The sequence below is a fragment of the Phyllopteryx taeniolatus genome, chromosome 12, assembly GCF_024500385.1.
Source record: "Phyllopteryx taeniolatus isolate TA_2022b chromosome 12, UOR_Ptae_1.2, whole genome shotgun sequence".
In the NCBI taxonomy this organism is placed as follows: domain Eukaryota; kingdom Metazoa; phylum Chordata; class Actinopteri; order Syngnathiformes; family Syngnathidae; genus Phyllopteryx; species Phyllopteryx taeniolatus.
The window spans coordinates 26,994,609-27,022,115 of NC_084513.1; the positions used below are offsets into that span (position 1 = coordinate 26,994,609).

A 27,507-nucleotide genomic window follows, 5' to 3' on the forward strand; every position below is an offset into this window, starting at 1 on the left:
ACAATTCTCACCGTTGTTGACAGGTTCTCTAAAATGGCTCACTTCATTGCACTCCCGAAACTCCCCTCAGCTAAAGATACTGCAGAGTTAATGATCAATCAGGTATTCAAATTCCATGGCTTCCCCAAAAATGTGGTGTCTGATAGGGGTCCCCAATTCATTTCGCAATTTTGGAAGGAGTTTTGCAATCTCATAGGTGCTACCGTCAGTCTGTCATCTGGGTTTCACCCTGAAACCAACGGCCAAACCGAGAGGCTGAGCCAGGACCTGGAGACTGGGCTCTGATGTCTCGCTTCACAGGAGCCGCGATCCTGGTCTCAGAAACTGGTTTGGGTCGAATTCTCCCACAATTCCCTCCCCTCTGCATCCACTGGTCTATCGCCTTTTCACATTGTGCATGGTTACCAACCATCTCTGTTTCCTGCCATAGCCCCAGAGTCCACAGTTCCAGCGGCATTGACCTTGGTGAGACGCTGCAGGAGGACCTGGGAGCGAGTCCTACAAAGCCGCTGCTGACCGTCGGAGGACACTGGCCCCGAACTACAAAGTGGGTCAGCGAGTTTGGCTCTCAACCAAACATATTCCACTCCGGGTGGAGTCCAAGAAGCTCGCTCCCAAGTTCGTTGGGCCCTTCCCCATCACAAAGATCATCAACAGGGTCCACCCTGCTTTTCACATCAGCCTACTCAAGCCAGCCCGGGAGTCCCCTCTGGTCCCGCCTTCCAGGCCCCCTCCTCCCCCCCGGTTTGTGGATGGGGGCCCTGTCTTCTCTGTGAAGCGGCTGTTGTCGTCTCGTCGGGGGGGGTTTCAATATCTGGTGGACTGGGAGGGCTATGGGCCTGAGGAACGTTCATGGGTGCCGTCTGCGTTTATCATGGATGATTCGCTCATTCGGGACTTCCACGTTGCGCATCCAGGGGCCCGGGGCCGTCTGGGGCCGGCCGTTAAGGGGGGGGGGGTACTGTCATGGGTGTGTGTTCCGGTTTTAGTCTTCCCCCTGTTTCACACACACCTGCTCCTGTGAGCATCTTCACCACCTGTGCCTCGTTCACCCTAATTACCCCTAGTATTTAAGTGTCTCATTCCCTCTCGTCGCCAGTTCGTTGTACCTTGTCGTCGCGTTCCAGCATTCCGTTTCCACGTCACAGACTCACAGTAAGACTTGACCCTGTTCCGATTATCGACCTCGCTTCTTTGCCTCATGTTTTTGGATACTGTTGCCTTTCTTGGATTGCCTGCCTTTGTACCGACCTATGCCCGTATATTAAACCTCTCTTTTTGGAAACTGTCCATGTGTTTTGGAGTCGTGCATTTTTGGGTCCTATCCTCTGTTCCGTTCTTGACAGAACTGGTCGGCAGCCAATCGCAGGGCACACACAAACAACCACTCGCACTCACATTCACACCTATGGTCAATTCAGAGTCGTGAATCAACCTACCATGCATGTTTTTGGAATGTGGGAGGAAAGCGGAGTACCCAGAGAAAACCCACGCAGCCATGGGGAGAACATGCAAACTCCACACAGGAAAGGCCGGATTTGAATCCAGGTCCTCAGAACTATTCAGTATTTATTTATTTTTTTTAAATCAATGTGTTGTTTTACACCTTGGTTTCAACATATGCATTTGCACTGTATTTTCACGACCATAGGGCACACCGTATTAAAAGGCTCAGTCTCAGTTACTGGGTCTATTTCTGTATTTAACACATACAGAAGGCGCACCGCCATAAAAGGGGCCGGAGCTGGGATCAGTTGACAAGCTTTTGGGAGTTTTGGTGGAGAAGTTTTCCTTTGGTCTCACCCCTACCAACTCGCCGACGACCGGGCCAGGCAGGATGCCCACCTCACCCGAGGTGGCAAGGACGCATCGGATCATGCCCGGCTGCAGAGCCTCCTTCAAGCGCTCCGAGCCACCCCGCATGTGGGGCCGAGCTCAGTACGAGGGAACGGAGGCGGACGCAGAGCGATCGCTCTGAACGTCTGGCAAACACAGACACCCGAGAGACGTCCTGCCTGGGAACTCGTTGGCCTCCTGTTTTTCCTCCTTTTTTTCCCTTCCTCCCTTCCGTCGAATCCACCTGTTCCCAGTGCGGACCGGGTCGGCCGCACACTCGGGAGCCTGACTCGCCTGCCTCAAACGTGTTCCAGACACGTAAATCCAACATTGCGGTCTATTAAAAGTACAGATTAGTGCATATTTGGGTTTATACAACCCCAATTCCAATGAAGTTGGAAGTTCTGGTGACGTCGACACGTCTGGCCATCCATCACTTTGACATAAAATAGAGATTACCTCTCTCTGAAGCGTATTAATATACAACTCCAATTCCAATTCCGTTGTGTTAAACATAAATAAAAACAGAATACAATGATTTGCAAATCATGTTCAACCTATATTTAATTGAATACACTACAAGGACAAGATATTTAATGTTCAAACTGATAAACTTGAATGTTTTTAGCAAATAATCATTAACATAAAATTTTATGGCTGCAACACGTGCCAAAAAAGCTGGGACAGGTGGCAAAAAAGACTGAGAAAGTTGAGGAATGGTCATCAAACACCTGCTTGGAACATCCCACAGGTGAACAGGCTAATTGGGAACAGATGTGTGCCATGATTGGGTATAAAAGGAGCTTCCCTGAATTGCTCAGTCATTCACAAGCAAAGATGGGGCGAGGTTTACTTCTTTGTGAACAAGTGCGTGAGAAAATAGTCGAACAGTTTAAGGACAATGTTCCTCAACATACAATTGCATTGAATTTAGGGACTTCATCATCTACGGTCCATATCATCATCAAAAGGTTCAGAGAATCTGGAAAAATCACTGCATGTAAGCGGCAAGGCCAAAAACCAACATTGAATGCCCGTGACCTTCGATCCCTCAGGTGGCACTGCATCAAAAACCAACATCAATGTGTAAAGGATATCACCTCATCAGAATCATCTTTATTTGCCAAGTATGTCCAAAAAACACACAAGGAATGTCTCTCTGGTAGTTGGAGCCGCTCTAGTACGACAACAGACAGTCAACTGACAAAGTACACTTTTGAGACATAAAGATATTGACAAAAACAGTCACTGAGCAATAAAGGGTTGCTAGTTATCTGGTAATGCCGGTACAAACGTTTTTTTTTTTTTTTTTTTGACAATTGTGCAAAAAGATGCAGAGTCCTCTAGCACTTAGAGCAGTTTGAATGACTAATCTCGCCACAGTCCGGTGCAATGACCATTTTGCAAAGGGCGCCGAGACTTCAAGGAGTGTATGCAGTTTAAAGTGATGAGTAGTGCGATAATCTGGGACAATGTTGATTATGTAAATGTTGCAGATACTCCTCAGTCAGTGTACAAATGGGGCAGATGCTACTCTGGCATGAGTGGCTAGTATTGGTCAACAACAGATATGCAAATAGTGCAGCGTGGTGTGACTACTACAGTGAATGCACGAGTAATATATAATTGGCCCGACAGAAATGTGACAACAAACTCAGACAAAAAAATTGGCAGCATGTTGCAACGGAATTGTAGGTTAGCTGTTTAAGGAGTTGATTGCAAGAGGGAATGTCTGCTAGTTCTTGTTTGCATTGATTGGTAGCGCCGACCTGAGGGAAGGAGCTGGAAGAGGACCGGGATGTGGAGGGTCAGAGAGGATTTTGCACGCTCTTGTCCTAGTTCTGGCAGCGTGCAAGTCCTCAAGGGTGCGTAGGGGGGTACCGACTATTTTGATTGTCCGTTGCAGTTGGAGTTTGTCCTTTTTTGTAGCAGCACCAAACCAGACTGTGATGGAACACAGGACTGATTCGATGACCGGCTGTGTAGAACTGCCTCAGCAGCTCCCGTGGCAGGCCGTGCTTCCTCAGAAGCCGCAGGAAGTAAATCCTCTGCTGGGCCTTTTTGAGGACGGAGTTGATCGCCCACTTCAGGTCCTGAGAGAGTTGTAATTCCCAGGAACTTGAAGGTCTCGACGGTTGACACAAGGCAGCTGGACAGCGTGAGGGGCAGCTGTGGCAAACGATGCCTCCTGAAGTCCACGATCATCTCTACAGTCTTGAGCGTGGCCGCACCACAGCTCCAGCCGCTCCACTTCCTGTCGATATGCAGACTCGTCACCCTCCTTGATGAGGCCGATGACAGTGGTGTCATCTGCAAACTTCAGGAGTTTGACAGCCGGGTGCGTTGAGGTGCAGTCGTTCGTGTAGAGAGAGAAGAGCAGCGGAGAGAGGACACAACCTTGGGGTGCCCCAGTGCTGATGCTGCATGTGGATGAGGTGGTCTCTCCCAGCCTCACCTGCTGTGTCCTGCCCGTCAGGAAGCTGTAAATCCACTGGCAGATTGCAGGCGAGACGCTGACCTGGAGAAGCTTGGAGCTTGGGCTCAGGAACACTTCAGAAAACCAATGTCAGTAAGTACAGTTTGGCGCTACATCCGTAAGTGCAACTTGGAACTCTACTATGCGAAGCAAAATCCATTTATCAACACCACCGATAAACGCCGCTGGCTTCTCTGGGCCCGAACTCATCTAAGATGGACTGATCCAAAGTGGAAAAGTATTCTGTGGTCCGACGAGTCCAAATTTCAAATTGGTTTTGGAAATTGTGCACGTCATGTCCTGCGGGCCAAAGAGGAAACGAACCATCCGGACTGTTATGGACGCAAAGTTCAAAAGTCAGCATCTGTGATGGTATGGGGCTGTGTTAGTGCCAATGTTATGGGTAACTTACACATCTGTGAAGGCACCATTAATGCTGAAAGGTACATACAGGTTTTGGAGAAACATACGCTGCCATCCAAGCAATGTCTTTTTCATGGACGCCCCTGCTTATTTCAGCAAGACAATGCCAAACCACATTTTGCACGTGTTACAACAGCGTGGCTTCGTAGTAAAAGAGTGCAGGTACTAGACTGGCCTGCCTGCAGTCCAGACCTGTCTTCCATTGAAAATGTGTGGCGCATTATGAAGCGTAAAATACGACAACGGAGACCACGGACTGTTGAACAGCTGAAGCTGTACATCAAGCAAGAACGGGAAAGAATTTCACCTACAAAGCTTCAACAATAAGTGTCCTCAGTTCCCAAACGTTTATTGAATGTTGTTAAAAGAAAAGGTGATGTTTACACTGGTAAACATGACCCTGTCCCAGCTCTTTTGGAACGTGTTGCAGCCATAAAATTCAAAGTTAATGATTATTTGCTAAAAACAATAAAAGTTTATCAGTTTGAACATTAAATATCTTGTCTTTGTAGTGTATTCAATTAAATATAGGTTGAACATGATTTGCAAATCATTATATTCAGTTTTTATTTATGTTTAACACAACGTCCCAACTTCATTGGAATCGGGGTTGTAATATTTAAGCAATCAATCAAAAAGGCAACACCTGAGCAACAAGAAACACCAATAAGTCACATGTTGCAATACTTTTGCTCACTTGAAAAGTGGGTAGATTGTCTCACATTCATCTTTTGATCTGAAACCCAAATGTGTTCAGTACACAACAAAAACAAAGGAATTGACCTTGCCGTTCCAATACTTTGAGGGGACTGTACTTTTTCTTTAACTGACTCATGAGATTTTTAACTTAAGGTGTTTGTTATAATAGATATACACAGTGCACAATCCAAAAAGGAGCACAGATTCACTTACCTGTTTGGTTTATCAGAGCGTGTTGCTGAGTTGGTGCAAGACTGAGACAAGGGAAGAGAGCTTCTTGATGTTTCTTGTGGTGGGCTCGGAAACATGAAAGAGCAGAGGAATCGCCAAATAGTGAGAACAGGGTACAACAGTGTGCTCAGGACAGCCCATGTACCACCCCTAGTGGACGGGACAACTGTAGAAGCAGGCGTGCCACACTGTAAAAGGGAGAGGATGGATTGTTTGTTTTGGAAACACTCATATGGTCTTAAAAAAAAACAAGGTGTACTTGCAACAGTATTCATACCTCTTGAACTTTTCCACATTTCGTCACTTTACAATCCCAAGCATATACAGAGCAGCTCTAGGCTTCCCCTTTTTGTGCATTTTTGTGTTTGTGTCGTGTGCGCACACACCCACAGCCGACAAGACCTGCTCGACATCCAACACAAAGTAATTGTATCGAGTGACTTTAATGGCGAGCACAACATACCGGTGGAGGCAGGGAGACCCTTAGCTCGCAGCTCGCGAACTACATACTCCACCATCGTGACAGGAACCGTGAATTGAGTAAGAGCAAGGGAGGGGGGCTCTGCATCTGTGTGCACAATCACTGGTCCAATAACAGCTCCATCATAGACAGTCACTGTTCACCTGAGCATTTGTATATATATGTCAATCAAGTGCCGTCCCTTCTTCCTACCCAGAATGCTTGTCACCGCTGTGTATATCGCACCTGATGCTAACGTTAGCTTAGCTCTTTCCAGCTACAACTGCAAACAAACAGTTGCAAGATCACCCAATCAGTTATATAATAGTTGGCGACTTCAATCAAGCAAACTTGAAATCAATGCTCCCGACTGAGGCCAACAAACCGGACCCCCTCTACGCCTCAGTTGTGCTGTCCATAAAAGTTATGAACAGAATTGGTGACAAAGGGCAGCCTTGGCGGAGTCCAAACCTCACTAGAAACTTTGAAGTATTCTCCCCACCTAGTCACAATGTCTTGAGTCAAGGTCAGCAGCGCCCCATCCTCACTATACACAGTTGATGGTGCACTGCTTCCCCCTCCCGATTCGTCAGATGGTAGACCAGAATTTCCTCGAAGCCGTCCCGAAGTCTTTCTCCATGGCCCCGATAAAAACATTTAAAAAAAAAAAAAAAAAAGCCCCGATAAGATTCTTTCTTCAGCTTGACGGCATCTCTCACCGCCGGTGTCCACCAACAGGTACGGGGGTTGCCGCCACGACAGGCACAGACAACCTTACGCGTTCCTCCCAATCACGCCCTTCCGGGTCTCACTGGTCATTGCCCACGTGAGCATTGAAGTCCCCCAGCAGAACGATGGAGTCCCCAGCGGGAGCGCTCTCCCCTCCAAGGACTCCAAAAAGGGTGGGTACTCTGAATTGCTGTTTGGTGCATACGCACTAACAACAGTCAGGACCAGTCCCTCCACCTGAAGGCGGAGGGAGGCTACCCTCTTGTCCACCGGGATGAACCCCAATGTACAGGCGCTGAGCCGGGGGGGCAATAAGTATACCCAGACCTGCTCGCTGCCTCTCAACGTGAGCAACTCCAGAGTGCAAGAGAGTCCAACCCCTCCCAAGAGGACGGATAACAGAGCCCAAGCCTAAGCCTCATCACGGAAAGTACAATAAGAAAAACGCATGATGCAGCTTTTAAGTTGAAAGCCATCGATCTGTCCATCCAGGAGGGAAATCGAGCTGCTGCACGTAAGCTTGGCGTTAACGAATCGATGGTGAGGCGTTGGAAACGCCAGCGTGATGAACTGATGTAATGCCAAAAGAAAGGCTTTCAGAGGTCAGGAGCGGATGGCCTGAACTTGAAAATGTTCTTGAGGACTGGGTGAACACACAGAGAGCAGACGGCCGAGGTGTATCCACCGTGCAGAGCCGACTGAAAGCTTTAAAAAAATAAAAAAAAAATAAAAAAAAAATAAATAAAAAATAAAAAAAAATCGCCAGCGAAATGTGTATTGAAGGTTTTCAAGGTGGACCGTCATGGCGTTTTCGATTTATGAGACGAAAAGGTTTGTCCATCAGGGCGTGGACGACCGTCAGTGAGCAACTCCCTCCTGACTATGAGGAAAAAGTTGCAAACTTCCACAAATTCATTGCAACAAAAATAGTCGAGGATTCCATCGGACCAGGCGACATCATAAATATGGATGAAGAGCCTTGGACGTTCGACCTGCCTCTAACTCGAACTCTTAACAAGACAGGAGCGTCATCCATTATGGTGAAAACAACTGGCCACGAGAGAACAGACTCTGTTTTGAGCTGCACCGCTTCCGGACCAAAGCTTCCACCAATGGTGATTTTTAAGCGGACGACTATGCCAAAAGAAAAACTCCCAACAGGCATAGTCGTTAAAGTTAACAAAAAAGGGTGGATGATAGAAAGCTTAATGACTGAATGGCTGACTGAGTGTTACAGTAGGCGTCCGGGAGGATTTTTTCATCGTAAAAAAGCATTGCTTGTTTTGGACAGCATGAATTCCCATATAACAGATTTTGTGAAAACAACCATCAAGAGATCAAACTCAATTCCAGCTGTGATTTCTGGAGATACAACAAAGTCTTTGCAGCCACTGGACATCAGTGTGAATCGTGCTTTTAAAGGGGCACTCTGAGGTGAGTGGGAGGCTTGTATGACCAGCGGCGAGAAATCTTTCACAAAAACTGGCCACATGCGAAGATCATCCTTTTCTGAGGTCTGCCAGTGGATCTTAAAAGCGTGGATCAGTGTGAAAGAATCTACGATCACCAACGGATTTCGAAAGGCTGAACTGCTACGTGAGGAGAACAGCACAACTTCAGCGCCAACTGTGTCTCGAGATGAAAATGACATTGAGAGCGACAGAGAGACTGAAATGGTGTGTGACGGAGACGTTCTGTGGGTCTTCAACTCCGACACTGAAGAAGACGACATCCGTGGTTTCAGTCAACAGGAGGAGGATGCAAACAAACAATGACTTTTCTGTTATGTTTGAGGCATTTTACTGCCGTGTTATAGGCACTGTTTGGAAACATGGTATGTAAATAAATATTTACAAAATCTTTCTGTGTAAATATCTAATTTGATAATGTATATATCCGCGGCGTATATTCCGGTGCGGCTAATATCTGTGAAAAAAAAAACATTTTCCTACACAAAGTGGGCGTGCCTTATAGTCCGATGAAATCTATAGTCCGGAAAATACGGTAAATGATTTTAGCAAATTGCTGCAATATAACAAAGGTCTGGGGTCTGAATACTTTCCGTACCCACTGTAACTTCTGATTATTTTTTCCAAATATTCCTTCCGTACTAGTCACACAGTTAACTACCACATTTTCTTGCTTTTAAATATATTTCTACAGAAATACATTCCATAACATCATATATTGTGACTGATATGCTCTCCACCACCTTGTAGGAAAGATTATTGCTTACGTATCGACAAGACCCCCTCCCTTTTTATCTTTCCATCCATCCATCCATCCATCCATCTTCTACCGCTTATCCGAGGTTGGGTCGCGGGGGCAGTAGCTTTAGCAGGGACGCCCAGACTTCCCTTTCCCCAGCCACTTCATCCATCTCTTCCGGGGGGATCCCGAGGCGTTCCCAGGCCAGCCGAAGGATGTAGTCTCTCCAGGGTGTCTTGGGTCGTCCCCGGGGTCTCCTCCCGGTGGGACGTGCCCGGAACACCTCACCAGGGAGGCGTCCGGGAGGCATCCGAATCAGATGCCCCAGCCAACTCATCTGGCTCCTCTCGATGTGAAGGAGCAACAGCTCTACTCTAAGGGAGACCCCGGACACCCTGCGGAGGAAACTCATTTCGACCGCTTGTATCCGGGATCTCGTTCTTTCGGACCCACAGCTCGTGACCATAGGTGAGAGTAGGAACGTAGATCGACTGGTAAATCGAGAGCCTTCTTTATCACAACGGATCGATACAAAGTCCGCATCACTGCAGACGCTGCACCGATCCGCCTGTCGATCTCCCGTTCCATTCTTCCCTCACTCGTGAACAAGACCCCAAGATACTTGAACTCCTCCACTTGGGGCAGGATCTCATCCCCGACCTGGAGAGGGCACACCACCCTTTTCCGACTGAGGACCATGGTCTCAGATTTGGAGTGCTGATTCTCATCCCAGCCGCTTCATACTCGGCTGCGAACTGCTCCAATGAGAGTTGGAGGTCACGGCTTGATGAAGCCAACAGAACCACATCATCTGCAAAAAGCAGAGATGCAATAATGAGGCCACCAAACCGGATCCCCTCTACGCCTCGGTTGCGCCTACAAATTCTGTCCATAAAAGTTATAAACATAATCGGTGACAAAGGGCAGCCTTGGCGGAGTCCAACCCTTACCGGAAACGAGTCCGACTTACTGCCGGATATGCGGACCCAACTCTGACTCTGGTCGTATAGGGACTGAACAGCCTGTATCAATGGGGTTCGGTACCCCATACTGCCGAAGCACCCCCAACAGGACCACCCGAGGGACACGGTCGAACGCCTTCTCCAAGTCCACAAAACACATGTAGACTGGTTGGGCGAACTCCCATGCACCCTCGAGGACCCTGCCAAGGGTGTAGAGCTGGTCCACTGTTCCACGGCCAGGACGAAAACCACACTGCTCCTCCTGAATCTGGGATTCAACTTCCCGACGGACCCTCCTCTCCAGCACCCCTGAATAGACCTTACCAAGGAGGCTGAGGAGTGTGATCCCCCTGTAGTTGGAACAGACCCTTCGGTACCCCTTCTTAAAAAGGTGGACCACCAACCCAGTCTGCCAATCCAGAGACAGTGTCCCCGATGTCCACACGATGTTGCAGAGGCGTGTCAACCAGGACAGCCCTACAAAATCCAGAGCCTTGAGGAACTCCGGGCGAATCTCATCCACCCCTGGGGCCTTGCCACCGAGGAGCTTTTTAACCACCTCGGCGACCTCAACCCCAGAGATAGGAGAGCCCGCATCAGAGAACCCAGACTCTGCTCCCTCATGGGATGGCGTGCCGGTGGAATTGAGGAGGTCTTCGAAGTATTCTCCCCACCGGCTCACAACGTCCCGAGTCGAGGTCAGCAGCGCCCCATCCCCCCTATATACAGTGTTGATGGTGCACTGCTTTCCCCTCCTGAGACGTCGGATGATGGACCAGAATTTCCTCGAAGCCGTCAGGAAGTCTTTCTCCATGGCCTCACCGAACTCCTCCCATGCCCGAGTTTTTGCTTCAGCGACCACCAAAGCTGCATTCCGCTTAGCCAGCCGGTACCCATCAGCTGCCTCAGGAGTCCCACAGCCCAAAAAGGACTGATAGGACTCCTTCTTCAGCTTGACGGCATCCCTCACCATTGGTGTCCACCAACGGGTTCGGGGATTGCCGCCACGACAGGCACCCACCACCTTACGGCCACAGCTCCGGTCGGCCGCCTCAGCAATGGAGGCGCCGAACATGGTCCACTCGGACTAGATGTCCCCCGCCTCTCCCGGAACATGAGCAAAGTTCTGTCGGAGGTGGGTGTTGAAATTCCTTCTGACAGGGGATTCCGTCAGACGTTCCCAGCAGACCCTCACAATACGTTTGGGCCTGCCACGTCGGACCGGCATCTTCCCCCACCATCGGAGCCAACTCACCACCAGGTGGTGATCAGTTGACAGCTCCGCCCCTCTCTTTACCCGAGTGTCCAAGCCATGCGGCCGCAAGTCCGATGACACGACCACAAAGTCGATCATCGAACTGCAACCGAGGGTGTCCTGGTGCCAAGTGCACGTGTGGACACCCTTATGCTTGAACATGGTGTTTGTTATGGACAATCTGTGACGAGCACAGAAGTCCAATAACAGAACACCGCTCGGGTTCTGATCGGGGGGGCCGTTCCTCCCAATCAAGCCCTTCCAGGTCTCACTGTCATTGCCCACGTGAGCATTGAAATCCCCCAGCAGAACGATGGAGTCCCCAGCGGGAGCGCTCTCCAGCACCCCCTCCAAGGACTCCAAAAAGGGTGGGTACTCTGAACTGGTGTTTGGTGCATAGGCACAAATAACAGTCAGGACCCGTCCCCCCACCCGAAGGCGGAGGGAGGCTACCCTCTCGTCCACCGGGGTGAACCCAACGTACAGGCGCCGAGCCGGGAAGCAATAAGTATACCCACACCTGCTCGGCGCCTCTCACCGTGGGCAACTCCAGAGTGGAAGAGAGTCCAACCCCTCTCGAGAGGACTGGTACCAGAGCCCAAGCTGTGCGTGGAGGCGAGTCCGACTATATCTAGTCGGAACTTCTCGACCTCACACAACTGCTCGGTCTCCTTCCCTGCCAGAGAGGTGACATTCCACGTCCCTAGAGTCAGCTTCTGTAGCCGGGGATCGGATCGCCAAGGTCCCCGCCTTCGGCCACCGCCCAGCTCGCATTTCACCCGACCCCTATGGCCCCTCCCACAGGTGGTGAGCCCATGGGAAGGGGGACCCACGTTACCCTTTCGGCTGTGCCCGGCCGGGCCAATGGGCCACCAGGCGCTCTCCTTCGAGCCCCAACTCCAAGCCTGGCTCCAGAGGGGGGCCCCGGTGACCTGCGTCCGGGCAAGGGAAACCTGAGTACATAATTTGTCTTCTTCATAAGGGGTCTTTGAGCCGTGCTTTGTCTGGTCCCTCCCCTAGGACCTGTTTGCCATGGTGACCCTGCCAGGGGCATAACGCCCCAGACAACTTAGCTCCTAGCATCATTGGGACACAGAAACCCCTCCACCACGATAAGGTGACGGCTCAAGGAGGGGTTTTTATCTTTCCTTGTCACGTATTTGAAATCATGTCCATTCAACTCAAAATCAGATCGTTTCTCAGAGATGAGGCAGGTTTCAGATGCGGCTGTTATATTGAATGGTTTCTTGAATTGATTTACTGTAAGTTGTCTGGGATATTTTGAAAATTGGCATTCAGACTACTGCGATTAAAGTGGATGCTCAGACTTGAAATTGCTATTGTTCTGGTCATCAGTATAGTATAACGTATGATTTAGTTTGTCTCAGAAATTGATGTCTGGATAAAAGTCTTGATCTAGTACACGCATTATATTTTATGCGACACACACAAATTGATTTAATTACCTTGGTGTTTTTTTTCCTGGGTCATTGATATTTTTCCAGCTCCTCAACTTTTATGATGACCATCATTTCATCCTCCTCTGGTGATCAACTTTATGAATACTATGCAGTTGTCATATTAGATAGTAGATACAATTTTTCCTCGTTTCCTGCGGAATCATGTCTGTCTGACAATATCCGTGTTTTTCCTTGTTAGGTGGTCATTCGCATTGATATCTGTGTATAGTGATGAATGTACTTGCATCGGTGGGGATGATTGAAGCAAAAGATGATGCCATGATTATGGCATTACAAAAGGAAACAACAGAAAGGAGGATGAAATTGAGAAATTAAAAAACCCACCATATGCGCATGCACCACAAACTTCCTCACTATACCCAGAACTAACAGTACTTCACTATATGAAAAGATGGATAGACAAAAAGACTTCTGAAAACAGTGAGATAGAACAAATGCAGAAAAACCTTGCTAGGCGCTGCCAGAGAATATGTGTTAGAACAAAAACAAAACAAAACAACAACAAAAAACAAAACAGGCAGTATCTGTCATGGCACCTCAGCTACTGTCGCAGGACCCAACATGGGCCACTTTGCTACTCCTGCAGCAGACTAGAGGGGGGGTCAGAGGAGGTTTCAGGGGTCACTCCCGCGGCGCGAACTCCGTAAGATGCTTTGCATGTGGAAAAACTGGACACGTTGCACGTGTGTCTGTCGATGCCCTGGTCCAGTTTCTGGGTCAACTTTCGAGTCATCTTCTTCCCTGTCGCGCCTGTCTTACTTTGATCAATTAAGAGGTGTTCTGTCCAGTTTTGCAGGCATCCAGTCGGACGGCGATAATCCACCTGCATCTGTTTGGTTTCGAGTGATAAAGAGGAAGTGGTCTGAACCAAGGTGGACGGGACCGTTCACCGTGACTGCGAGGACTTCACACGCCTACCAACTTGAAGGAAAAGGGACTACCTGGTTCCACAGGTCACAATGTCGTGTTGCCAAACCACTTTGATTGTTTCATTAGTGTTGCATTTATTGCCTCAAGTTGCATTCGGCAAACAGGGGGAATTTAGTAGACCAACAATTCATGTAGCAGGAGAAAGGGTACCAAGCAAATGTGGAATACCATTCCAAATTACAATTAATCACAAAGAATGGAACAAACAATGCTTATGTTTTCGACTTAATGCGAAGTGATTAACTGTTGAGGCTATAAGAGCTCGTATAGAGGAACAGACATCTACTTATGTTTCAACCAGACGGTACAGACCCGATGCGCGCAGAATTTGCCATATAGTCACACATGGTGTCAGACATGGGGACAAACCACCCATTTTACCGGCAGGTGGACCCCACAAAAAATGGTGGACAAAGGCATTAAAGGCCAGAGAAACCATAATGCAATAATGGATAGAATAAAATTCCAAAGAAATTATGATTCAACACAAAACCCTATTATGCTACGCATCAATGGTCAGGTAATTGGACAAACACAACATTCATATTTTGTGATAGGAGCGGATGTTTTGGGAAGAGATCCACGTGGTCTTATCCACATCAATGTATTTGAGGAAGAACAAACCGCTAAGAACCAATCAAATTCCAAGGCTGTCGCAAACCCTTCTGTAGAATAAATACTTAACAACCCACCTAGCATAGTGGAAATTTTTAACACAGACAAAATTACATAAAGCCAAATTTTAGCTTTAGCCACAGGATACACACAACAAAACCTGTGGATAGCCTACTTACAAGAAACGGCCCGACTTGGCAATTTTGGGCATTGTATAATGTGTGCAGCCGCACGACCCACTGTATATTCAGTTACAGGATATTGATTCACTAAATTGCATGATTGAAATATACCAAATAAACCATAATGTTAGCTCCCGATGCGCCAAGTATGAGAATATGTGGCCAAAATTACCTAAAAGTACAGTACCACTCATGGCCCATTATGATGCCATTGAAGGTTTAGCTGAACAATTGGCCCCCACTTCCCTAATGGCAATTCAAAACCGCATGGCGCTTGACATGATCCTTGCTGAAAAGAATGGTGTTTGTGCAATGTTTAGTCCACAATGTTGTACTTTTATTCCCAACAACACAGCCCCGGATGGAAAAGTAACGAGAGCCCTACATGAAAAACTTTGGCTGCTGAAATGGCAGATTCAACAGGCGTTTCCAACCCCCTGGAAGATTGGGCTACGGCATAGTTTGGAAAATGGAAACACCTTGTAATTACATTTATAATTGCTATTGTTACTGCTGTTACTTTGTTATTGCTTTTCGGATGCTGTATTATTCCATGTACGAGGACACTGTGTGTCAAGATGGTCTCGGGAGTGGTGCAAAAGAATATGAACCAGCCGGAATCACAGAGGTTGATGACCTCCGAAGAAGCTCCTACTCCTGAAGTTCTGCTCACACAAGACGACGTCGTGTCCAGATGGACGAATTATTGATTAAGAATATACAGTGTCTTTTGTCTTAGCACGTTACGGGACTTGTCTTTTTCCCTCCTCAAATCAATATAAGGGTAGATTTTTGTCCTGTCTCAAGAGTAGTACTGCCTTATGAAAAATGCTTAGCTCATGATTACGTTGTTTATATATACTCTGATTGCCTTCCACATAGAGTAGTACTGCTTAGGGTCTGTTACATAGTTCCACTATGTAAACAGGGGGATTGTTGGATTGTTCTATTTCTTACTCATGAAGCTATGTTCCATTATCTAACAATTAAGTTCTGTTTCCAAAACACTAGCGTGATACATGATTAAATCCATGAGGTTATGTAGGAGTTTAGATTACTGAGGAATGATGATTTTAATATGACTCCCCCATTTTTGATAACACCCAAGGCCAGAGAGACCTTCTGCCAAACAGTCATATCGAAACCTTCTGCTCAACAGTCATAACGAAACCTTCTGACGTGTATAAAAGGAGTTAGCTCAAATAAACGAGGTGTGTCATTCAGTGAACCTGCACTCTGGTGTACAGTTGATTGAATGAACCCTGAGACTCAGCACTCTGGTGTCTTATTTTTTCCTCTTTTTTTGGTCAAAGAAAACGAACGCGCAAGGACGCTTGAAGGTTCCATGATCTATTGAACATTGACATTTTATTACGTCCTTAACAGTTCCTTTGGCTTCATGGTGCCGTTTATACTCTGATGTTCTCTGACTGCTGAGGTCTTCACAAAAAAAGCTGTATTTACACTGACATGAGATTACATCCAAGTGGACTCTATCTAGCATTTAGGTGACTTATGGAGGAAGGAAAATGGTTGTGCTGGATTTGATTTAGGGGTATCAGAGTAAAGGGGGCTGAATACTATTGCGAACAACATTTGTCAGATTTTTATTAGAACAATTATTTGAAAACCAATAATTTTCCTTCAAATTCACAATTATGTGCCACATTGTGTTAATCTACTACATGAAATCCCAATTGAAGTACCTTTGTGGTTGCAACGTGACAAATGGTGGAAACGTTCAAGGAGTATAAATGTTTTGCCAGACCCCGTAAATACTTGAGTCCATACAATGTTGTATTATGATGTGGGACATTCAGTTACATTTAGATAGATCAAGTCTACTCACAGGCAGAAGTACAATGGATGAACTTGGAGCAAGTTGCAGTTCCAATAAAGTCTTATTAAGGTCTTCACTGGTGAATTCCCTTCTCGGGAACATGGTGGCCATTGAAAGGTTGCCATAGCGGCTTCCAATTTCCTAAAAAAAGAATAATTGAAGACAAAAAAACAATTTCTTTAGCCACACAATCAATAAAAAGAGATGTGGCATTGTAAAGGTAGGCAGTAAAGGATAGTAAGTTTAAGAATGACAACCACTGAGAAGGCTGGAAATGTAATTTAAAATATTTCCTCACAGGATCTCTGTCAGAGATCACCAAGTATGTTGAAGAAGCCACACGTTTTTTGATAGGAAAGTAAAGGAGTTAAATTTGCAAGTTCTTGAGAGCACAGTATAGGCAACCTAAGCACCATATTGCAAAGACAAACTTGGAATGTTATGCTTCCAAAACACTGCCAAAACACCCTACTGTCAGCATTTAATGGGTGAAACTGCCTCAGGGAGCATTAAAAAAAACTTTACGTCTGCTGACCGTAATTACTGGATGCAGATATTTAATGTTTAGGATGACAAAAAATACAAATTTACAGCTTATACAATATAAAGTGCTCCATAGAACACACTTGACTCAATACACATGCATGAGCTTGTCTTCATCTAACATGCACACAATACACCAAAAAATCCCAGACACCTATTTTCATGCAAAATGTGAATGCACACAAACAAAATTTTGGACTGTGGTCATGCAGAAACTCTTGTATATTTTCAACTGCAGAATTCCACTTTTCCCAAAATTCTGCTTACTCTGTGATTTAGGCATAATCAACCTCCCAAATAAATATTCACAGTCAATACTTGTTGTGTTTGCTATCGTTTAGTAAACAATTTGACTAAACTGGAAAAATCAATCAATCTATCAATATTACTCATTGGTTAACTGGACAGGCCTCCCGGTGTGCGCTGGGGGTGGATTCGCTCATGTTCCGTAGGTGCTGGGGTGGTGCCAGCTGGCGTCCGATTTGGTTCCCTGTTCTGTTTGTTTATTTATTTATTTATTTATATATATATATAGAGAGAGAGAGAGAGAGAGAGAGAGAGAGAGAGAGAGAGATAGAGAGAGAGAGAGAGAGAGAGAGAGAGAGAGAGTTCCATGTTCTGTCCTCTCTCTCTCATGTCATTGTGACATCCCGGTATTAGGTGTCGGCAGATGAAAAGGCGAGGTCCTCTTATGACGCGGATGGACGAAGAAGACCGACAGGGGACTCTCAGTGCACTCTTGTATTATACACCCGTCCAAAAATTATGCAGGCCCGAAACCCAAATTGGGGGGAAGGATCCGCTGAAAAAGCTGGATGTCACTTGGTGGAATGGCCAAGCAGGTTGCTGACAAGAGTCAAAACTTTGACTGAGGGCAAGGGCCTACACATATCATTAACTGAAGTTTACTGACCTGTATAACAAAATGTTGAGCTTCCTGAAGTCTGCTATGTGAGGAGAACTGGTTAGTGAAGGTTGAGCCATCTGGGAGGCGAAACTGGAGCCTTGTGATGTTACTGATGAATGCACAGATAGACACAAAATGAATTATTGCAGAGAAGAATATCTGGCATAGTTAGTTTTCAATGTGGAGGTTATCTGAACATCCATTTCATACACAAGCGAACTCAATGTGCTTTACATGATTAAATGCATTTAAAAATAAAAACAACATCTTAAAAGCATTTAAAAAGATCAAATTAAAATAAATTGCAAGAAAGATCATTTAAAAGTGTAAATGCTCTAAAACGCTCAATCAAAGGCATGACAAAAAATATTTTTTAACCTGGACTTAAAAAAAAACATCGACACTGACAGGGTGACTTCACTTTTGTTGGCAACCTATGCCATTTATGTGCAGCATAGCAGCTAAAAGCTGCTTCACAATGTTTGCTTTGGACTCTGCGCTCGACTATCTGTCCTCAGTTTGTAGAGCTCAGTGTCCTACTGGGTTTATATTCCATTAGCTTGTCTTTAATGTATTCAGGACCTAAGCCATTTCGTGATTTATTGACCAGTAGCAGAAATTTAAAGTCAATTCTAAAGCTGACTGGGAGCCAGTGTAGAGACTTTAGAACTCCAATTCTAATCTCTTTGTTCTTGTTGGAACCCGAGCTGCAGTTGTTTATGCTATTTTGTGGAGTACAGTCAGAAGACTATTACAATAGTCAGACACAATTAAATGCTGTTTTAGTGACTGATTTGATATGACTGTTGAAAGTCAGGTAAATCAATCAGCACACCAAGGTTTCGGACTTGGTCTGTTTTTTAAAAGAGAGTAACTCCAGGTATTTACGAACGGAAATCCTCCTTACTGCCAAAAACAATTATTTTGGTTTCGTTGTGGTTTAATTGAAGGACATTTTGGTTCATCCAGTTATTTGTTTGATTTAAAACACACCTCAATTGAACTGTCATCTTGAGACACTGTTAGACACAGACCCTTTCCGAAAATTTGAAAGGTTTGGAAAGGTTTGTTTACTTCCATAGTTCCATTCAAAAAGTTCAACTTTCACAAATTATAGATTCAGGGCCCACAATTTAAACAATTTCAAGTATTTATTTATTTTTACAAAATGTGAGTCTCCAGCTCATAAAACCCACAAAATCATCCATCCAACCATTTTCTACCAAAACGGACTGCAGATTTACACAGATACATTTACATGATTTTTTTCAAACATAATAATAGGTATAATGGGTTTTACAGTGCACTAGCTTTAGCTAAACTTAATATTTACAAGCATCCTCTTGATACATTGACATAACTTAGAGTATCTACTGTCTTTAAACGACTTTGAAAAGCTCTCTTTCATTCATATGAGATCTTTCTCCTTCCTAATTTTACATTTCCAGCCAAGAGGAGCTTTCTTTTCTGCCCTTCCATGATTAGTTATTTGTCATCAGATGACATGGGTGTGGTAACAATTGATTGAAAGAGTCAAGTGTTTCTTGTCATCATAATGCAAGGTAGCAAGAGCACACAAAATGTAAAAAGACAAATTTGCAACATTTGGTACGTGCAGAGGGGGTGGTGTGTCTGTGTGTTTGTGTCAGCAGTCTGACTTGTTGGCACATAACTGACACTGATACTTTTGTCTCCTTTCTGCATCTCCCGCAAGTGTACTTACAATGGGTACGGGAAAGTATTCAGACTCCTTAAATTTTCCACTCTTTGTTATATTGCAGCAATTTGCTAAAATCATTTAAGTTTATTTTTTCCTCATTAATGTAAACACAGCACACCCTATTAACAGAAAAAAAACTGAATTGTTGAAATTTTTGAAGATTTATTAAAAAACAAAACAAAAAAAAAACCTGAAATATCACACAGCCATAAGTATTCAGACCCTTTGCTCAGTATTTAGTAGAAGCACCCTTTTGAGCAAATACAGCCATGAGTCTTTTTGGGAATGATGCAACAAGTTTTTCACACCTGGATTTGGGGATCCTCTGCCATTCCTCCTTGCAGATCCTCTCTAGTTCTGTCAGGTTGGATGGTGAACGGTGGTAACAATTTTCAAGACTCTCCAGAGATGCTCAATTGGGTTTAAGTCAGGGCTCTGGCTGGGCCATTTAAGAACAGTCACAGAGTTGTTCTGAAGCCGCTCCTTCGTTATTTTAGCTGTGTGGTTAGGGTCCTTGTCTTGTTGGAAGTGGAACCTTCAGCCCTGTCTGAGGTCCTGAGACAAATTCCTTGTGTGTTTTTGACATACTATCATATTATTCTGATTCTGATATATCGAATACAGGCTGATATATTGGATAATGCTTATCCAATATTGGCCCCCCAAAAGAACATGTGGGTTTGGCTATAGCCAAGACAGACTTAGAGAAGATGAACTGAGAGTGAAAAATGGACAAGCACGGGTCCAGATGAAGAAAACAGCTCAGACCAAATTCATTTGCTGGGTGAAGTGGCTGCCCTATGCTACACTTAGGACTCTCAGGCTGGACGATATTGGAAGAAAATTACATATTTTTTGTTTAACCTGCAATATATATTGCCATGTGAAAAAATACACGATAACATACCCGTGACATGTCAAAACCAGCACACATTTCTCGTTCCCCCTCTATGATTTTTGGGCCGTTTATAGTAGTTTCAGTAGAAAATAAATTATGCAAAAAGTATACTGAGTCATTTGTGTGAAGTCTACCAGTATTTAAATGCACTGTAGTATTGAGCAGTTAATAGTGCAGCCATAAAGTTGAAATAATTTCTATCCATGCCCACTTGCAGACCCTTTCCAAAAAATTTTAATATCATGGAAAAGTTCATTTATTTCCATAATTCCATTCAAAAAGTTAAACTTTCATAGATTATAGATTCAGAGCCCACAATGTAAACAATTACAAGTATTTATTTATTTTTACATAATTTGGGCTTTCAGCCCATAAAACCGGGAATTCAAAAATTTTTAATACTGTGAGGAAATCAGCCCAAATTTTGCAGGCCATAAATGTTTTAAACTGAGTGTCACACACCAATCATCTACTAAACTCAAAGCACCTGCACTGGTTTCCCCAGGTGTCATTAAATTGCTTCAGTTTGGTTCAATTGTCTCAGTGGGGTTCAATCTGGGGAAGACTGCAGACTTGACAACTGGCCAGAAGACCATCATTGATACCCTCCATAGGATTCGTAAACCAAATAAGTACATAGCTAAGGAGGCTGGCTGTTCACAGACTGCTTATCAATGGAAAGTCTAGTGCAGTGATTCTCAACCAGTGGGCCGTGAGCCACTCTTCCGGTGTACAGTATTCCCTCGTTTTTCGCGGTTAATAGGGACCAGAACCCCCCCGCGAAAGGTGAAAACCCGCAAAGTAGGATTTGCCCCCCCCCGCCTAGGAATTTTCGTGTATGTGGGTACCAGAATGTTTAAAATATGTAAACAGTATTTATACTCACCTATTTGAGACAAAGATTAAAACAGTACACATATTTACTGAAATCTTTAATTATAAAACCTTATACAGTAATTAACATTTATTATACAGTAATTAACATTCATCAACATTGCCTTCTGAGAGAGGCGAAGAGGCTTGTGTTGGTGGCGGAGGAGAGGCTCTCACTTGATTCGGAGTTTCTTCTGCTGGAGGCGGTGATGCATAAAACCTTAAAGCATAAAACCTGCAGCATTGCGACACATGATGACAGTCACACGGTTCTTGTGGGGTTTGAAGCCTGGCTTCTTCACTCCGTCCTTGAAGAGGAATGTACGCGAAGGCATCCTCTTCCAAAAAAGGCGTTTCATCCATGTTAAAAACTTGAAAAAGTGAGGGAGGTAGCCTCCCTCACTGATGAGGTTAGGAAACTCTTCCTCTACATAACGACGAGCAGCATCGTTGTCAGAAGAGGAAGCCTCACCATACAGAAACACGCTTCTGAGGCCGTATCTTTTTTGAAATGTTTCAAACTAGCATTTGCTGGCTGAAAAGCCTCGCCCTCGAGGAGGCGAATCACTCCTGGCAGCGCTAGTACTGGCTTCGTCAGCACCTTCATCAGCCTCTTCATTGTCATCATCTGGCAAGATTTGGTCGTAGAGAGCTTTGGCCTTTGTCCTGATAATATTAGTGTCCAAACTCACTGTCTTTTCCCTGCAATCAGCAATCCACAATGCCAATGCAGCTTCCATTTTCACTATTCTCTTATTACGCGGAGTTACCACACGTTTTGCTTCCTTATTGAAGGTTATTGAAGCAGTTTTGCGGATGTTTGATTCCTCTTTCTTTATGTACCGCACTGTAGATTCATTCACGCCATAATTGCGTGCCACAGATGCATAACTTCACTTTTTCGCTGATGGTCATCATCTCCTTCTTCCTCTTGGGCGCGCCGGAGGAAGCTTTCGCAGGGGCACAGACCTTCAGCGGCATTGTAAGGGCATGCTTAACTAATCATAAAAAATTATCGCTTAAACAAAAAAAGTTATTGCGAACACAACAGCGTGGACGAGACTGGCGAGAAACAACAAGGGAAGATGCTGGGTGAGGCTGCGATGATGCGCAGCCAATCAGCTCATGACGTGCCCTCTCCAGGTCGGGGATGAGATCCCGCCCCAAGTGGAGGAGTTCAAGTATCTTGGGGTCTTGTTCACGAGTGAGGGAAGAATGAAACGGGAGATCGACAGGCGGATCGGTGCAGCGTCTGCAGTGATGCGGACTTTGTATCGGTCCGTTGTGGTAAAGAAGGAGCTAAGCCGAAAGGCGAAGCTCTCAATTTACCGGTCGATCTACGTTCCTACCCTCACCTGTGGTCACGAGCTGTGGGTCGTGACCGAAAGAACAAGATCCCGGATACAATCGGCCGAAATGAGTTTCCTCCACAGGGTGTCCGGGCTCTCCCTTAGAGATAGGGTGAGAAGCTCGGTCATCTGGGAGGATCTCAGAGTAGAGTGGCTGCTCCGCCACATCGAGAGGAGCCAGATGAGGTGGCTGGGGCATGTGATTCGGATGCCTCCCGGACGCCTCCCTGGTGAGGTGTTCCGGGCATGTCCCACCAAATGTAATTTGTTGCAACGTGCATCAGTTTCATTCTGAATAGCGATACAGGAAACGCAGCTGGTGTACATAATTTCCCGTGTCCACATTCATACTATCATACTATGACATAAGTATATAACAGTCTGGGCTGCTCCACGTGTTGTTTGAAGGGTTATAATATACCGGAATGGTGTTAATCTTATTTGCATGGTCTTTGGTGGCCTTGTTTTTTTTTTTTTTTATATTACAGTTGATTCATTGCATATTAGGTACACCAACATCACAGCAGACCCTGAGGTGACTATTACGCACACGTACATCGCGATGACGACGCTTAAACAATATATTGTGCAGCCTTAGTACACATTTGACATTGGGCCTGGGCAGAAAATCTTGTCTGTTACTCAAAATCTGCAGGGACTTTTGTCAAACAAACAAAGACATATTCAAAATTAACACCCTAGAGAAGGATAAAAATCCTGAAAATGGATATGGTCTAGTGTCATCACAGTGTGAATGTAATGCTTCGAGACTATATTGGCAGATTTACCTCCTTGGCCTCGCAAAGGTACCCTTTATTGCTTCCAGCTCTGCCTGCAGTTTTACTTGCTGAGCCTTCTCCTCCAAGGATTTGGAATAACTGGCTGCTCTATCCACTCGATCCTGCAGAACAGAGGTAACAAAACTATGAATTAACAAAACAATATGAATTAAAATATTTCAATTATAATAATACATTTTAGTTTTTGAGACTAAAATAAAGTTGAAGAAATATAACCCAACCCATCCATTCAGTCATAGAATCAAGATGCAGACATGCAAACACCAAATGCATGAAAAAGGTGACAAAAAAAACCCAAAAACATTGGTCTGGGGGGATTCCCCGGGCCCCCGCAGAGCATTTAAAAATATATATATATTTTACCATAAATTAAGCAATCTGGAAGACTCTGAAGGGTACAATTAGGCAAAATAAACACATTTTCTTCACAAAGAAAAACATTTATTTACACCGCTCAAGTAAATGTTGAGGTAACAATTTAAGATTAAAGTTACGTCATTTGATTGGTGAACGAGACTTAAACATGCTTAAATTGGATTGGAGCAAACAGTGCCAAATGTGGAAGTCGAAGTTGTAGTCTCGCGCACGAAATAGTTGATAAATAAGCAATAATTGACAAGTAAAAGTAGTGAGCGACATTTAGGTTATTGTAATGGAGTAAAAGTACTGTGACTGTGTGGAATGGCTCTCGCTGGCAGCGTTCAAGGAGTACGAAACAGCCTATGACGTTAGCGACGGTGACCTCCTTGGTCCAGGAAAAACTCATGGGATCCATATGATTCACGTAAATGGCCTATTTTGAGTTCAAAACGGCGCATTTCGGTAAAAGGCGACTGATTTGCATGTATGTTGTTGAAAATGCAGCCGGACAGAAAAGGGTTTTAGGAGACAGATAGAGGGATAGAGTGGACAAGGGGACTAGGGGTGAGAACCACAGCAGAACAATAGTGAGACAGTTTAGATATTTGAACACAAGTAACATTACAACAGTCATTTGTAGATTTTGGGGGGGACCCGGTGAGGACAGGCAATAACTAACCAAAAGAACAAGAGGGGACAGAAAAGGGCAGGACAGATTGTGGGAAAATGAGCAAGGCAGTGGTACTGATGAGTGGTGCGGTGGGATTCCTTTTTAGTGTCTAAACACCTGTAAGAACCTGTGTGTTGATATGTCAGTATAACCTGTGTTGTTAGTGATCCCAGCACAAGTAACCCTAACCCAAAGCCAATAGTGTGTCTATTGAACTTATTCGGGAATGAACACCATATCACATGCATGTTCGTCAACTGGTGTACGGAGTTGCTGCGCCGGTACATCGAGGAAGGGTGAGCCCAGGGGGGTTGTCAGGAAGCCCGTCCAGCAGGGGACCCAACCAGGGGGACGCCACTGACCCCCCAGGACCCAGGGAGGTCGCCAGTGGTTCGATAAATAGTGCGAAAACCAGAGGCGAGAGAGGGCCTAGTTCCTCTTTGTAAAGTGAAACTTTGTGATGTGACCCCATTTGTGGTGACAGTTGCTTTGGGTGAGTTGTATTACATTGTGATCCAGTGACTATATGAGTCACCGAAGCCAAATTTGTGAAGTACATCAAAAAGAAAAGACCAGTCAATTTTGTCAAAAGCTTTTTCTGCATTTAGTGACAAGACATTAGTTTATAGATTATTACGCTGGGACATACTTATTAGGTTTATCAGTTTAGGTTTATCAGTCGCCTGACATTGTTGGTGGAGCTCCATCCTTTAATGAAACCTTTTGGTCAGAATGTATTAACTCAATCCCTGCCAGCAGTTTCCTGCGCAGGGAACTCCTAGACAGCCAGGCATTTTGGAGCAATTTCACAAATCTTTCAAGCCCCACAGAATATTGTGTACTATGACTATGTAAACACCAAACCCACCAAAAGAAAGATAAGACTCTATTCTTTCATCAGAAAAAAAACATTTGTCTCTAGTTTATCCCGTTCTTTATTAATAAGCAGTCAAATATAGATTTGGCTGAAAGTAGCCTGTTTCTGGAGGAAAAGAACTGAGAAAACAGCCTTTTGGTGAAAGCAGGCAGATCAACCAGAACAATGACTTTGACACCGATATTTTTTTTCTTTAGTGAAAATCTCAAACATCTGAACATAAAACAACACTGAGAAAGTACTTTTGACAGAAAAATAAACCACTCCTGGGTGTTTTTAATCTCTTGTTGATACTTCTTTTGGCTGGTGATATTGAACTAAACCCTGGGCCAGTGTAAACTGGGCCTCCACCTCTGCTACCTGGGCCAACATCACTGCCAACTGGGCCTTTACCTCGAGCAGCCGGGCTAACACCACTGCTAGATCAGCTAACATCATTGCTAGCTAGGCCTCCACCTCTACCGGCTGGGCCTCCACCTCTGTCATGTCATGGTTCTGTTGAGTTTATTTTAAATCATTGTCGCTGACTGGCTTAATTTATCGATGAAAACAAAACAATAGTAATATAGCATCACGTCATTAGCACGTAAAATTTATTGTTACCCATCATGATGCATCACAATATAAAATCGAATTGTTGATACAATAATCGTAACTGAATCTAACTGTGAGACCAGTGAAGGCTCACACCTCTATTTGGCATGTAATTTGCTCCTCCATTATCCTTTGGAAAATTCTTCTTTGTGTAAGGAAACCCAGAATGAAATACTTGATTACCATAGCAATTTGTTGTTTGACCCTCTCCCTGGCAACTTTATCCAACACCTTCTCACGGTTTCTCTCTTCCAGGAGTCGCTTGGTCTTCTCCTCTTCCTGTTCTCTCTTAAAGTCATGCATATCCTTTGCCATCTTCTGCTGCTCCTTTGGCTTTTTAATCTCCTGTTATAGGACAGGACAGAACAAGGTCACAGCAAGTACAAAGTCATCATATTTAGGCCCAAATAAAACCAGAGATGGAAAGTAACGAAGTACAGATCGTTACTGTACTTAAGATTTTTCACGTATCTGTACTTTATTTTTGTGGAGACTTTTTACTTTTACTCCTTACTCTGTAAACACATGTATCTGTACTTTCTACTCCTTACATTTTAAAAATTCGCTTGTTACTTTTAAAACCTAAAGTTAGTGACGACACGGTGTAAAAAGCAGAACGCTGAAAAAACGGAAGTAAGCGAGTCAAGCGCATCGCCATCATAGATACAACACTCCCCTATGACGACGTTAAGCTAGTGGGGCAAAGTGTCACCACATTCCATATAGCTAAGCTAGTGGGGGCAAAGTGTCAGCGCATTCCATGTTTGGAAACAGACGAAACAGTCGCAAACCAAAATAACAAGGATGCCTGCCTCCACATTGTGCTGTGTACGGTTGCACGCAGACACACACACACACACCATACAATCACACTGAACTCTGAAATGGGAATAAACTTTCATAGGTAAGAATTTTTTTGGGGCTCTTTTTTCAAAGTGCCTGTAATGAATGAACCACATTACGCCCCCCGTTTGGCAGTGGGCAAATAAATGTGTCTGAAATCTAGCTTTTTTATTTAAAACTATTTATGTTGTACTATATATAACTTTTCATTTAAGACTACGTGTTTTTATTTTTGTTAGTTATGTCCACTGTTGCCCCCAGAGATATCATGCCAATAATCATGAGATACAAATATCACTATATCCATCCATCCACCCATTTTCTGAGCAACTTATCCTCACAAGGGTCACGGGAGTGGTGGAGCCTATCCCAGCTATCTTCGGGGAGGAGGCGGGGTACACCCTAAACTGGTTGCCAGCCAATCGCAAGGCACACATAAACAAACAACCATCCGCACTGACATTCACACTTAGGGGCAATTTAGAGACTTCAATTAACCTACTATGCATGTTTTTGGGATGTGGGAGGAAACCGGAGTGCCCGGAGAAAACCCACACAGGCACGGGGAGAACATGCAAACTCCACACATACGGGGCCGGGGATTGAACCCTGGTCCTCAGAACTGTGAGGCAGACGCTCTAACCAGTCGTTCACCGTGCCGCAAATATCACTATATGTATTTTATAAATTGATTATTAATTCAATTTTATTTATTATTTATTACTAAGGAAGTGGCTTCAGTACTT

General features: G+C 44.8%; 1 protein-coding gene across 3 annotated transcripts in view; it reads right to left on the reverse strand.

Annotated features, from left to right (window-relative positions):
- Positions 1 to 27,507, reverse strand: part of ubxn4 (UBX domain protein 4) — a 49,098-nt gene that overhangs the window by 4,464 nt on the left and 17,127 nt on the right. For 2 of the 3 annotated variants that reach the window (XM_061792743.1, XM_061792741.1), the window contains exons 8-12: positions 26,102 to 26,263; positions 23,406 to 23,518; positions 17,784 to 17,886; positions 16,337 to 16,468; positions 5,648 to 5,853 (exon numbers count right to left, since the gene is read on the reverse strand). In XM_061792743.1, coding sequence (XP_061648727.1) covers positions 5,648 to 5,853; positions 16,337 to 16,468; positions 17,784 to 17,886; positions 23,406 to 23,518; positions 26,102 to 26,263 — 716 coding nt within the window. The remainder of the gene's footprint in view (positions 1 to 5,647; positions 5,854 to 16,336; positions 16,469 to 17,783; positions 17,887 to 23,405; positions 23,519 to 26,101; positions 26,264 to 27,507) is intronic. The other variant, XM_061792744.1, reaches the window with a different exon arrangement.